The sequence below is a fragment of the Macaca mulatta genome, chromosome 6 (genome assembly GCF_049350105.2).
Source record: "Macaca mulatta isolate MMU2019108-1 chromosome 6, T2T-MMU8v2.0, whole genome shotgun sequence".
In the NCBI taxonomy this organism is placed as follows: Eukaryota; Metazoa; Chordata; class Mammalia; order Primates; family Cercopithecidae; genus Macaca; species Macaca mulatta.
This window is the reverse complement of record NC_133411.1, coordinates 84,508,562-84,524,005: the sequence shown is the minus strand read 5'-3', so window position 1 is coordinate 84,524,005 and position 15,444 is coordinate 84,508,562. Positions and strand designations below refer to the sequence as shown.

The following is a 15,444-nucleotide window of genomic DNA, read 5'->3' as shown; positions in this document are numbered from 1 at the left end:
CTAGAAGAAAACCTAGGCAATACCATTGAGGACATAGGTATGTGCAAGGACTTCATGACTAAAACACCAAAAAGCAATGGTAACACAAGCCAAAATTGACAAATGGGATCTAATTAAAGAGCTTCTGCATGGCAAAAGAAACCTCCTTCAGAGTGAACAGGCAACCTACAGAATGGGAGAAAATTTTTGCAATCTACCCATCTGACAAAGGGCTAATATCCAGAATCTACAAAGAACTTAAACAAATTTACAAGAAAAAACAACCCCATCGAAAGTAGGCAAAGGATATGAACAGATTCTTCTCAAAAGAAGACATCTATGCAGCCAACAGACACATGAAAGAAAAAATGCTTATCATCACTGGTCATCAGAGAAATGCAAATCAAAACCACAATGAAATACCATCTCACACCAGTTAGTATGGCAATCATTAAAAAGTCAGGAAACAATAGATTCTGGAGAGGATGTGGAGAAATAGGTATGCTGTTCCACTGTTTGTGGGAGTGTAAATTAGTTCAACCATTGTGGATGACAGTGTGGTGATTCCTCCAGGATCTAGAACTAGAAATAACATTTGACCCAGTGATCCCATTACTGAGTATATACCCAAAGGATTATAAATCATTCTACTATAAAGACACATGCACACATATGTTTATTGCAGCACTGTTCACAATCACAAGACTTGGAACCAACCCAGATGTCTATCAGTGATAGACTGAATTAAGAAAATGTGGCATATATACACCATGGAATACTATGCAGCCATTAGAAAGGATGAGTTCATGTCCTTTGCATGGACATGGATGAAGCTGGCAATCGTCATTCTCAGCAAACTATCACAAGGACAGAAAACCAAACACCACATGTTTTCACTCATAGGTGGGAATTGAACAATGAGAACACTTGGACACAGGGTGGGGAATATCACACACCGGGGCCTGTCAGAGGTTTGGGAGCTGGGAGAGAGACAGCATTAGGAGAAATACCTAAAGTAAATGACGAGTTAAGGGGTGCAGCAAACCAACATGGCACACGTATATCTATGTATCAAACCTGCATGTTGTGTACATGTACCCTAGAACTTAATGTGTAATAATATAAATAAATAAATAACTCAGGGCTTGGCACAGTGGCTCATCCCTGTATTGCTAGCACTTTGGGAGGCTAAGGTAGGAGGATTGCTTGAGGCCAGGAGTTCGACACCAGCTTGGGCCACGTAGTGAGACTCTGTCTCTACAGAAAAATCAAAATTAGCCAGGTGTGGTGGTGCATGCCCATAATCTTAGCTACTTGGGAGGCTGAGGTGGGCAGATCGCTTGAGCCCAGAAAGTTGAGGCTGCAGTGAGCCATTGAGCATGCCACTGCACTCCAGTCTGGGTGATAGAGTGAGACCCTGTCTGTAACTAACTTATTTTAGTACTGTGTGTTTTAAGTGATACGGATATTTGAATTGAGTGTTGTGAAGAACAGAAAGGTGGAGCTAATTCTCTGAGACGTTTAGAAAAGATGACGTTTGGGTGGATCTTAAAAGAATAATATTGTGAATTTTTTTCTTGGTTGGCAGGTTGATCGGGAAGTTGAAGGGTTAGAGTAGGTGAAAAACATAATTGATGCTAACACAAGGGATTATGAAAGAGCATTGTTTTCAGGAAGTAATAAGTATGGTGTAGAGTGCAGTCAGGAATGTAAATCTGTTGTGATTAAAATAGTATGTTATTTAGACAGAAAAGTAAGTAGAAAGAGTAGAAAGCTTAGAAACATGCCCATACATGCAAAAATGTACCGTGTAGTAGAGGAGATATTACAAACCAATGAGGAAAGGATGGACTATGGACTGTTCAAGACTGTTCAATATTAGAATGATGTATTATTCATATGAAAACTGAGTTTAATAACAAAATCTAAATTATACCCAAATTCAAGGATATTTTACCAAAAAAACCTGGTTTATAATTAGCGAAAGTGTCAAGGTCATAAAAGTTAAAAGGAAGACTAAGAAACTGTTTCAGACCAAAGGAGACAACTTGCTGCAATATGTGATATTGAACTGGATCCCTTTATTATATGTCATTGAGACAGTTATTGAAACTTAAATGCATAGTGAAAATTACGTGAAAGTAATACATCAGTTTAATAACCTGATTTTCTTGGTTGTATTGTAGTCTGTGGAACACATCCTTGTTTATAGGAAATATACATAGAAGTTTTTGGGGATAATGTAGCATCAGATTGGCATCTGTAGTCTCAAATCATTCAGAAAAACAACAACAGTTCTTTGTACTGTACATGTAGCTTTTTGTTTGAGATTGTTTTTTAAAAGTTGTCCAGCTGGATGCAGTGGTTCATGCCTATAATCCTAGGACTTTGGGAGGCTGAGGCAGGAGGATTGCTTGAGCCTAGGAGTTTAAGACCAGCCTGGGCAACACAACGAGACTCCATCCCTACAAAAAAATTAAAAATAAGCTGAGCATGGTGTTAGGCACCTGTAGTCCCAGCTACTTGGGAGGCTCAGATGGGAGAAATGCTTGAGCCCCAGAGGTTAAGGCTGCAGTGAGCCATGATCACACCACTGCACTTCAGCCTGGGTGACAGAGTAAGACCTTGTCTCAAAAAAAAAAAAAAAAAGGAAAAGGAAAAGAAAAAAAAAAAGTTGTCCAAAAGTTAAAATACAGTTATCAAAATAAAATTAAAAATTAAAAGATAATCTGGGAAAAATATTTCTAATACATGTGTCTGAATAAATGATTTGTACCCAGAATATATAAAGAACTCCTCCTACAGTCTGTGCCTTCTGATTGGAGCATTTAGATCATTTACTGTTTGGTTTTTTTTTTTTTTTAATTTTTATTTCAGTAGGTTTTTGGGGAACAGGTGGTGGTGTTTGGTTACATGCATTAATCTTTAGTAGTGATTTCTGAGGTTTTGGTGCACCCATCACCCAAGCAGTGTCACTGCATCCAATGTGTAATCTTTTATTCCTCACCACCCCCTCCCCTTTCCCCTGAGTTCCCAAAGTCCAATGTATTATTCGTATGCCTTTGCATCCTCATAGCTTAGCTCCCACTTATGAGTGAGAACATAACGATGTTTGGTTTTCCATTCCTGAGTTACTTCACTTAGAATAATAGTCTCCAATTCTATGTAATTTCTGTGAATGCCATTATTTTGTTCCTTTTTGTAGCTGAGCAGTATTCCACGGTGTGTGTGTGTATATGTATAACATGTTCTTCATCCACATGTTGATTGATGGGCATTTGGGCTGGTTCCATATTTTTGCAATTGCAAATTGTGCTGCTATAACCGTGTGTGCAAGTATATTTTTTGTATAATGACTTCTTTTCCTCTGGGTAGATACCTAGTAGTGGGATTGCTGGATCAAGCAGTAGTTCTACTTTTAGTTTTTAAAGGAATCTCCACACTGTTTTCTGTAGTGGTTGTACTAGTCTACATTCCTACCAACAGTGTAAAAGTGTTCCCTTTCACCACATCCATGCTAACATCTATTATTTTTTTATTTTTTGATTATGGCCATTCTTGCTGGAGTGAGGTGGTTTCGCATTGTGGTTTTGATTTGCATTTCCCTAATAAGTAGTTATGTTGAGCGTTTTTCCATATGCTTGTTGGCCATTTGTATATCTTTGAGAATTGTCTATTCATTTCCTTTGCCTACTTTATGGTGGGATTGTTTTTTTCTTGCTGATTTCTTTGTGTTCTTTGTAGATTCTGGATATTAGTCCTTTGTCATATGTATAGACTGTGAAGATTTTCTTCCACTCTGTGGGTTGTCTGTTAACTCTGCTGATTATTTCTTAAGCTGTGCAGAAGCTTTCTAGTTTAATTAAGCCCCATCTATTTATCTTTGTTTTTGTTGCATTTGTTATTGGATTTGGGTCATGAAGTCTTTGCCTAAGCCAGTGTCTAGAAGGGTTTTTCCAATGTTATCTTCTAGAATCTTTATGGTTTCAGGTCTTAGATTTAAGTCTTTGATCCATCTTGAGTTGAATTTTATATAAGATAAGAGATGAGGATCCAGTTTCATTCTTCTACGTGTGGCTTACCAATTATCCTGGCACCATTTGTTGAATAGGGTATCCTTTCCCCATTTTGTGTTTCTGTTTGCCTTGTCAAAAATCAGTTGGGGCTATAAATATTTGGCTTTTTGGCTTTATTTAATGTAATTACTGATATGAATGTATTTATGTTCACATCTTGATTTGCTTCTGTTTGTCTCTTCTGTTTTTTTGTGATTTTCTTAAGACTATTTTTTATTAGTAAAATTTTTTTTTCACAAGCCCATTGGAGATTACACATTGTTTATATCTATAAATCCAGAAGAGGGAATTAAAATGTCTGAGTATATGGGATGGTAGATTATAGGAGAACAAATCAAAAGAATTAATTGCTATCTGGAAAACAGATGTATTAACATGGAGGGCAAATTGTTTTCTAACTTTGCTAAAAGACAAAAGCCAAACTGGCAGAACTGCTTAGGTTAATTAGATATAAATTGTAAGTTTGCATTGAGCAAACAGTTAGTGAAGATGTAGGATTCTCCTTTTCCAAATTATTTTCAAAGAACTAGGAATTGTCATCAGTTTGTGAACATAAGAAAGTAGACTAAATTGACCTGAAGGGTGTAATGCCTTACCACATTGGCGACAATGTGATTTTGTGTGTGTGTGTGTGTGTCAGAATTTGTGTGTGTGTGTGTGTGTGTGTCAGAGTTTCACTCTTGTTTCCCAGGCTGGAGTGCAATGGCGCGATCTTGGCTCACCGCAACCTCTGCCTCCTGGGTTCCAGCGATTCTCCTGCCTCAGCCTCCCGAGTAGCTGGGATTATAGGCATGCACCCTCATGCCTGGCGAATTTTGTATTTTTAGTAGAGACGGGGTTTCTCCATGTTGGTCAGGCTGGTCTTGAACTCCTGGCCTCAGGTGATCCGCCTGCCTCGGCTTCCCAAAGTGTTGGCATTACAGGCGTGAGTCACCGTGCCTGGCCGACAATGTGATTTTTAAAAGTGAAATAAACTTTCAATTAAATGCCTATACTCTATTAAATTCATCTTGCTATCATTGTTTTTAAATGTTTACTTCCTCTTTTGTCTTCTACAGCTTGAAATTTTGACAAACTTGGCAAATGAAGCCAACATATCAACTCTTCTTCGAGAATTTCAGGTTTGTGTACAGTGCTAATTATAAAAAACTTCTAAAACATATGTTCAGTCTTAAATATGCATCTTTTTCTATCTAGAAATAAGTAATTATATACATAAAATAGTGATTGGTACAAGATTGACAACTAAGAAATTTACAAATTTGTAAGAATAATTACAAATTTATAATTTAAGGAAAACATAGTATTCTCTTTCATATTTTCATAGACTTTGAAGGACTTTGGTTTATAACTCTGTCTTTGTTTGAAATTGCATTTCTGGTAAGAATTTCATCTTTTTGTGCTGCCAACATAAATAATCCTTTCTGTACTCTGTGGTCATGAAAGTGGCTTCATTTCTTACCTGGTTGTTCCTATTTTATTGACCTATCACTATTTTTGACACTACCCCCGTGGCCTCATATATAGCTCAAAAATGTTGTTTATAATTGCCCCACTATGATTTTTTAAATTGCTGTTTTTTATTTTGATTTGTTTTGTTGTACTTTTATGCCGTATAAGAATCTTCCTAGCTGCATTTTCCCCAAAATATTATTCAAAAACTACTTCATGGACATCATACCGTTTATGATGGAAAGGTCATCTCTGAAACCTTAGTGGTAGAGCACAGCAATAGAAAACTTTACATCAGTATCATGACTTTTACATTCCATTATCTGTTTTCTTAACAAAAATATACCACATACTATGCAGTAATCACAGAGTTTTTCTTTTATCAGCTTCCAACTTTCAGAGATGTATTTTTTACCATAGTTCTCCTATATGCCAGTATTAAATTTCTTCTTGGGTATAAGACACTATGTACACTATTTCTTTTTAGCTATGTGATTTTTAAATTTTTTACAGGAGTAGTAGAATAAATATGGCATGTCCATAATTTATATTTTCATACCTGGATGACTCTACTTTTATGATGTGTATCTTTCTAGACAAATTTCTTAAAAAATTAAGATGTTCTGGAAATGCACTCATTTATATGACAGAAAATATAGTATTTTATGTTCTTATTCAGTAATCTTATAGCTGTAGATCATTGCTTGAATTTGATTTTCACTTCATTCTTATAATGTTATTTATTTAAAGTACTGGTCTTTGTGTTTATTCTTGTTCCTTTCCTGTTGTCCTGTCTAGTCTCTTTGGGTGTCCTCTCACTGTCTACTTTTTGCTTATATCAAGTCTCCTAGGATTGTACGAAGGGAGACTTAGGTAATCTTATGGAATGGGTTGTATAGAGGGCACATACTAGACCTGTTTCAAAATTTTGGTCATCTAGTCTTTTCATTTGATATTGGGATGTTTAATAAGGTCCGTTTTTCAGTCAAACTTTTAAGTATATTTTTTTCATGTATTCATTTTTATCACTCTCTAAATTTGTACCTTCTGTCTATATTTGCTGTTATGCTCATAGTTATACTTTTAGCAACTTTTTGGGTAAAATAGGGAATGTTTCTAAAGATTCATAAGTATATATTTTTAGTTAAGGAAATTAAATTATTCAGGAACACTTTTAAATATAAAAAACTAGGAGAGTTTAATTAATTTATTTCTTCAACATTTAATCACCTTGTGGGTACCATTTTTAGCAGATTTGTATTTTTTTAGATATCTTTAGATTTTCTCCTCCATTCGTTGTTTAGACACCACTTAAATGTATATACTTTTTTTGCATTTTTGATAACCATAGTGTTAAGTCTACATTGTATACTTCTTATTTGAGGTTGGGACTCTTTCTTAAAAATTTCAATTGTTAATGACATTTCAAATTTCATATATATGATATAAAGTATGTATATTTCTGTAAACAGTGGAAGCTTTTGTCATGTAAAAATTAGGAAGGTTCTAACCAAAGTGAAATTCTCTAGGGCTATTATAAATTTTTAAAAGATCTTTTAACTTCCTGTTGTTAAATCAGTGATTTATTTCTTTATTTTTAAATTTGTATGTATATAGTGTGTGTGTATATATACACTATATATAGTGTGTGTATATATATACACTATATATATAGTGTGTGTATATTATATATAGTGTGTGTGTATATATATAGTGTGTGTGTGTATATATATACTATATATGTGTGTATACTATATAGTATATATATAGTGTATATATATACTATATAGTATATATATAGTGTATATATATTATATATACACACACATACATATACCCTTTACAGTATATTTTTAAAGCATACTTTTAAAGAAAACTGGTTTCAAAAGTATGGTATTTTATTATAAAGTGAGTATTTGAAGTCTTTATTGAAATACTGTTCATTGTAACTATTATTCTTTTACCACCATTGTGATAGATTTTGAAAGTAAAATGTTTGTAAATAGCCTACTGGTCCCTTTCTTCCTTTTCTCCCAATTCTTAGATTTAGTGTCTCTGAAAAAGTGACTTTTTTTTTCCATAGATTCACAGATGCTGCTGGTAAATGAACTGAAACCTCCAAAGAGAGAGCTCTCATCATCTCTTTCAACCTTGCACTTAAACTAATTGCTGTCTTTGGGTGACTGCTCCTACTATCTGTTTTGCAGTCTCAAGCCACTAGGGCCACAGGTGAATGAGCCTGGCTTGAAAATGTGCTTCGTCCGTAGGCACATTCATTAAGTAAAAAAATCAAAACAAAATGAAATTAATCTACATCATCACTTGGTCCTCATATTGTGCTTATGAGAAGTTTATATATTCCGGAATTCTTACATATTGACGAAATTTAATATAATCAGATTTTTGGTTAACTCGATAATACCAATGTGTAAACTAATTGAAATAATATCTTTTAGACCTATGTGAAAAGCCAGGATAAACAATTTGCAGCAGCCACTATTCAGACTATAGGCAGATGTGCAACCAACATCGTGGAAGTAACTGACACGTGCCTCAATGGCTTGGTCTGTCTGCTGTCCAACAGGGATGGTAAGTTCACAGTTTTATTTTGTTTTCAAGTGATTTATAATTTGAATATTCTTGGCATTATTTCCAAGTTGTAACTTTTTCTAACTTTGCATTTGAGCTTTTCCAGTTATGTCAGTAGTATGGTCACAATAAGTAGCACTTTATCCTTGAAATGCACATAAATATGCATATTCTGGGTTCTTTCTTTTTTTTTTTTTTTTTCGTAAAATAGGCTGTTAACTAGCTGGTAGTATTTGTTTTACTGCAACAGATCTATGAAAATATGTTTTACTTCTTTACAGTTTAATCACCTTGATTGTATCCTTTCCATCTTTTTACTGCATTTTAATGGCATGTAAGTCATGCATAATATTGGTTCACCTGCAGAGGGTGCTAAAAGCAGGCAAATGACTATAACATGGAGAAGTGGCTAGATCAAAAAACATGTTATACCTTCAACATTTTTTTCCTCAGAAATTCACCTAATAATTTTATATTCAAAATTAACTAGATTTAAAAGCCATCAACTTGGAGTAGCTTTATGTTTTTAAGCCAAACAATATCTAAGTGTTTGGTAAAACTGGATAGGTAATATCCAGTAAAATATGTAATCTAGATCCCATATCAGTTATTTCTGTGGGTAAGGCTTTAAAATAAGTGGAGCCATTTAGAGAAAGAAAGAAAAGCCAACTTTACCTTTAAAATAATTTTGTTTAAAGGACTTTTATTATAATTACGTATTTAATTAAAAAGACTTTTTAAAGAAAAGCATAATTTTCTTTGTAAAATCATTGAAATTATTTATGGGATTTAAAATATACTTATGTTTATGTCATGTCTAGATATGGACATATATGATATAGCAGCCCATGAGATAAAACAATAAAATTGATTACATTTTATTTGAAAAATAACTTTTTAGTACAAGAATCCTATAATCCCTAATTACCTTTTCCCACATGTAGCTATCTTTAGAAAACTGTAACATTGTTGAAAGTATTTCTGATGAAAAAAATTAGAACAAACTTTATTCCCAGATAACACTGATTTTTGTTGTGAGCATAAAATTTTAAACTTGTACCTGTAAACTGAAGATATTATGACTAAAGATTTTTCTACCTGTAGTATTAAAACTCCAAATAAATGCCAACCAAAATTATCAAGACAATAGGTTTAAAAATTTTTTTATCTCTACAAAATAGCTAGTGGAGATAGGATGATAAGTGTCATCCACTCTATCTCTTTCTACTTTTAACAATAATCCTTTTATCTCTGTTTCTATGTCACATTTTAAAATGTGACTTTAAAAATGTGTTTTGAAGAAATTTTTCTGTGCCTTTAATAATGACTTTCTATTCGACCAAATAAAATACATACCTTGGGAAAATAACCTTGTACCATTAAAGATTATGAACCAAGATTTGCCACGGCAATTGTTCTTTTACATTTTAGTTGTATACGGAAAGCACTGGAAGTTAGTTAGAACACTGATTAGTTCATTCAAATACAAAATATATTCAAATTTTCTCAATTTTATTTTTTGACTTTTTTTTTCTGATGGAAAATTTCAAGCTTTGGATTTTAAAGCAGTTATTTCTGCTTCAGATTTAATTTCTCAACAAATATTTTTACTGACTTTAAAAGATAAATATTCTACCCCTACATCACTTTTAAGGGAAGACTAGATTGTTTTATAAATAGAAAATGAAAGACTAATATAATATATACTCCCTCTCTAAAAGTAGAAGGATTTACTATTTTAAATTCTGATATTTTAATGGTTAGGCTTTTGTTTTTTGATAAAACTCTTAACCATGTTTTTTTTTTTTTCCCCTGCAGTGAATATTAACAAACTTAAATTGTATTGTCTAGATGATATTTGCATAATCATCATTAGCCCATAATACCTGATTAATTATCTCTGTATCACATATGCTACACTATTTTTTGTAGTTTGGAAGTCTGGCTCAGTAAAAGTGAGAGGTAAAACAAATAAGGAGAATATTTATATCAAAATTAGTCACATAAAAGAAAGTCATAGTATTTTTAACTTTAACATAGCCATCCTGACAATAGAGCCCCTTCCTCTTTGTATTAAAAGATCTACTTTTAGGAATAAATATTGTGAATGAAGACTCAGTTTCTTTAAAATCTGTAAAATCTTCTAAGGCTCTAGGAATCTGTAATTCTTTGATTTTTATATTGAAATGAATACCTCATCATCTCTTCAAATAATGAATCTTTAAACCTCAGGGACATTTGGGCTCAATTGTTTTTATATATGTTTAATATATTTCTCTTGGACTTCTAGTTTTGTGTGTGTGTTGTTAAGAGCCTTTCTAAGCAGACCTGAAGCTTGCCCTAAAACAGTCCATTATTACTCTCTAAGATTAATTTGATAAACCAATTTCTTATAGACCTTTAGTAAGAGAAATCTACATTTTAGTTGACTTAGGTAATTTATTTTAGGTAACATATTAGCAAAATTTACTTTTTTGAATAACCTTATTGCCATCTACTCTAAAAGGAGTGAGGCAGAAGACTGTTTTGTCGAGCCGAGATCACACCACTGCACTCCAGCCTGGGCAACAGAGCGAGACTCCATCTCAAAAAAAAAAAAAAATTCAGTAAGCATTTATTGAAGACTTAAATCAGTTGAGATCTTTAATAAATGTTGAGCATATTAATAGGATATTTATTTAACTTATAAAAGGTTCCTGCCTTTATAGAGCTCATAGTCTATTGGAGGGAGATAGTAATGTAAGACAAATATATTATAGTCTCCCCATATAGTGACCACTTACTCTCTTGCCAGCTATTTGCTTACATGTAGGACTATACCACCTATATTGAATGTTACAGCTATCCTGAGTAAATTACTCAATCTACCTGTGCGCCAGATTCTTCATTTGTAAAATGGGTATGATAGTAGCTGTACTTTTTAGAGTTAGGTCCATTAAGTTTTGTTGAGGACAAGGAGGAAGTTAGGAAATATCTAAAACATAGGATCATTTTGTGCTTCTGATAGAGTAGCACCAACGTGCTGAGGTCTTTGGAAACCAAGAGGTAGCATAAAGGAGAAGCAGAGTGGAATTACCTGAGGGGAATGAGAAGGCACCTGTGGTAGGCAGAATTATTGCACTCCAAAGATGCCCAGAACCTGTGAATATGTTACCTTACATGGAAAAAGAGACTTCGCAGATATGATTAAGTCAAGTTTCTATAGATGGGGAGATTATGTGGATGGACCTAATGTTATCATGTGGGTCTTTATACGGGAAAGAGAGAGGCAGGTCAGTCAGAAGATGTCAGAAGGTCAGGGTAATGTGATTCTTGGAAGAGGTCTTTGAACCAAGGAAAGTGGGCATGCTTGAGAAGTTGGAACGGGGAAGGAACAGATTTCCCCTAAAACTTCCAGAGGGAACACAGCCCTGTTGACAACTTGATGTTAGTCCCATAAGACCTATGTTAGACTTCTGGCTTTAGAGCTGTACAATGACAAATTTGCATCGTTTTAAGTCACTATGTTTTTAGTAATCTGTGACAGCAACAATAGGAAACTAATGTAGTTCCTAAAGATAAATGATGCCAAACACATTTTTCAGCCATAGCCGATCCTGCCTCTGCTTGTAGATAATTAAATTATGTGACATTTTTTCTCTTACTTAGGCTAGTTTTGCAATAATGTATTTTTAAAATACAAATTTGTTATACTGTGCATTCTTTAAAACCACACTTACCAAATTTAGCTTTGCATAGTAATCACATAACCATTTATTTTTCTACTAGAGTGTAAGTTTGATGAGGGCAGAATCTAATTCTCATTTACCTTTGCTTTCCTCATAGCACCAAGAGGTAGTCGTTATAGAAGTAATACTTGCCTATAGGCAGGTGTGATGGCTCATGCCGGTAGTCCTAGCATTTGGGAGGCCGAGGTGGGTGGATCACCTGAGGTCAGGAGTTTAAGACCAGTCTGCCCAACGTGGCGAAACCCCATCTCTACTAAAAATACAAAAAATTAGGTGGGTGTGGTGGCAGGTGCCTGTAATCCCAGCTACTTGGGAGGCTGAGGCAGGAGAATTGCTTGAATCCAGGTGGTGGAGGTTGCAGTGAGCCGAGATGGCGCCACTCTGCACTCCAGCCTGGGCAACAAGAGCAAAACTCTGTCTCAAAAAAAAAAAAAAAAAAAAAAAAGTAATACTTGCTTATAATAGCATAGAACATATATAGGTAGAATGTACATCCTAGTTCTGAGTTTGAATTCTAGACAAAGTGATATAATTCCAGTGCATCTCCCTTTCTTCATCTTTAAAATAATAATAATAAGGTACCTACCTTATATTATTGTGAGACGTTAATGAAATATGATGTCGTTTTGTAAACTAAAGCATTAATATTAGTTAGCTTTTAGTTAAATCATACTAGATTTTTTTTTTGTTTTTTCTTTTCTCACTCTGTCACCCAGGCTGGAGTGCAGTGTTGTGATCACGGCTCCCTTCAGCCTCAACCTTCCTGGGCCCAGGTGATTCTCCTACTTCAGCCTCCTGAATAGCTGCTACTCTAGGCACGTACTATAACTCCTGGCTAATTTTTGTATTTTTTGTAGACATGGGATTTTCTATGTTGCCCAGGCTGGTCTTGAACTCCTGGGATCAAGCCATCCTCCTGCCTCGGCCTCCCAAAGTGCTGAGCCACTGTTCCTGGTCAATATTAGTTAATTTATTATTCTTATGGATAAATAGGTAAACAGTTTGAAATACATATATTTACTAAGGATTAGAATGATGAATTTTGTTTATATTCTTAAAGGGAGCTGTATAAAAAATGCATTTCAGTGAAACAGTAGGCCGGGCGCGGTGACTCACGCCTGTAATCCCAGCACTTTGGGAGGCAAAGGCAGGTGGATCATGAGGTCAGGAGTTTGAGATCAGCCTGACCAACATGGAGAAACCCCATCTCTACTAAAAATAAAAAAAATTAGCCAGGTGTGGTGGTGTGCGCCTGTAATCCCAGCTACTCAGGAGGCTGCGGCAGGAGAATTGCTTGAATCTGGGAGGCGGAGGTTGCAGTGAGCCGAAATTGCGCCACGGCGCTCCAGCCTGGGTGACAGAGCAAGACTCTGTCTCAAAAAAAAAAAAAAAAAAAAAAAGAGTAATAGGACACAAATCATGGTATTTCTAATATAGTATTAAAATAAACCTTTGTGTAGTATACACTAGGGGAATTCCTAATAGCCATGAAGCCCTATTAATAAAAATATCAAAATAATAAGTAAAGACAATGTTGATTTATTTCTCTGGCATCACTAGCATTAATAACACATTATATAAGATTCATTTCATAAGGTCAGGTTCTCAGATGAGTTATAGTACATTTCTTTACCAGTACCACCAAAAAGAAACTGGACCAATGATTGGCCAGTTTAGTGTGATAACTCAATCCCGTAATCCCAGTTTGAGGATTTGCTTCCTATCCACATCTAGTAGCAGTTACTATATTAGTTAAGGCTGTGGCAAGAAACAGATGGCACACTTAAAAGGGATGATTGAAGCGAATTTAGTGAATGAACTATTTGTAAACTGTGGGCAGGATTAAGGGAAACCAACAAGATATAATGTAACACCCTAGAGCTGACAGGCTATCAATCGTGGGAGGCCTTTACCATACCTCAGATTAAAGGGAAGGGGTGTGAGGAGCAGAAGCAGTTACCAGACCCTGCAGAAGAGAGGCACTTGCAGTACCTTGAGTAGGGGATTGCATGTGATACCAGGTAGAGGAGGCTGGCAGAGTAGGGATCCAGGATAATAAATATCTCCTCCCTCCCCCAACTCCTGCTGAAGCGTTCTGTTGGCTAAACACAGCTGTAAGCCAGGACCAAGGGAGTCTGGTTGAGGCAGACTACAGGTGGGCCTCTTCAGGCACAGTGCTAGGGAAAGAAAGGCAGAGTGGACTTCATAGAACAAATAGAGACAATCCAGCTCACAATCCCATTCTTTCTGGTTTCACACTCCATGCTATTTCTACAGTAACGTCTTTCCTACTACCACTCATCTTTACTACTCACTTTTCTGGACATTTCGCTTAAGGAAATTGTTTTCTAGTGTTTTAGTTTGCTGTTTTCTGCAGAATAGGGAAAATGTTGTTTAGATTGTAGATAATTGATTTCAACTATATAATTTATAGGAATCAAAGAGCAGTATTTGAGGACCTGGTTAAAAGCCAAAGACATAGAACACTATGGTGGGCAGCATAATCCAACCTCTCTTGCTTTCTTGATCTAAAGATGCAGAGATAGGGAACTACAGAAGCTAGGAGACAGCAACAGAGGTTAGAAATTAAAGTTAACTCTTCTAGTTGAGACAGATGTTCACACCTCAGATTTGGAAGTGCACTCAGGGCGGTTATACTTTCCACATAGTCTTTTAAGGCATGTATTAAATAGAATGTCTTTCTAATTTAAGTTTACATTTTACCAAGCATATTGCATTTGAATTGAATTATACATATTTAGTATGAATAATTTCTATCTTTTTCAGAAATAGTTGTTGCTGAAAGTGTGGTTGTTATAAAGAAATTACTGCAAATGCAACCTGTTCAACATGGTGAAATTATTAAACATATGGCCAAACTCTTGGACAGTATCACTGTGAGTATCAGTTAAGAGAAGTTTGCTGAATTTTGTTCAGTAAGTTGTAGTTTTGTTAAAGTAAATGGTCAGCCTAAAGGTAATGGTTAGGAGAGCTGAACTGTCCGGATTCCAATTCTGAGATTCTCAGATTTCTTGCTGTCATAGGAGGGAATTACAAATCTGAATAGGGGGAAGGATAGAATGAGCCTCGTGGTATTAGACTGGAATTGGAGATAGCAGTGTGGGTTTTTTGTATCAATAGCTAGATGTTGGATGCGTGTATATGCATGTTCATGTGTCATACATGAAGTGAATATAGAAACATCTCTTTCCCAGAGCTGTCCTTTGAGAGGAGTTAGAAACAATACCAGTGAGCACACTTTGTGCACAAATTTGGTTTTTTTAAATTGAGACATAATTTTATACTATAAAATTTACTCTTTTGAAGTGTATCATTGGTTTTTGATCACTTCCAAGTTTTGCAACCATCACCAGTATGTAATTGCAGGACATTTTCATCACCCCTTAAAAAAAATTCCGTAGCTGAGACTGCCCAGTCTCCCTTCACTCTATCCCCTGGCCACTACTAATCTACTTTTTTATCTTTATGGATTTGCCTTTTCTGGACTATATGTAGCCTTTTGTTTCTGGCATCTTTCACTTAGCATGTTTTCAAGGTTCATGTATGTTTTTGAATATAGTACTTCATTCCTTTATATGCTAGATCTTAGTTTTTAAATA

At 35.0% G+C, this 15,444-nt stretch overlaps 1 protein-coding gene across 3 annotated transcripts in view; it reads left to right on the top strand.

The window, feature by feature from the left end:
- AP3B1 (adaptor related protein complex 3 subunit beta 1) overlaps positions 1 to 15,444 on the top strand; it is a 298,620-nt gene that overhangs the window by 131,367 nt on the left and 151,809 nt on the right. For all 3 annotated transcript variants that reach the window (XM_028849534.2, XM_028849535.2, XM_028849539.2), the window contains exons 12-14: positions 5,114 to 5,176; positions 7,964 to 8,096; positions 14,612 to 14,721. In XM_028849534.2, coding sequence (XP_028705367.1) covers positions 5,114 to 5,176; positions 7,964 to 8,096; positions 14,612 to 14,721 — 306 coding nt within the window. The remainder of the gene's footprint in view (positions 1 to 5,113; positions 5,177 to 7,963; positions 8,097 to 14,611; positions 14,722 to 15,444) is intronic.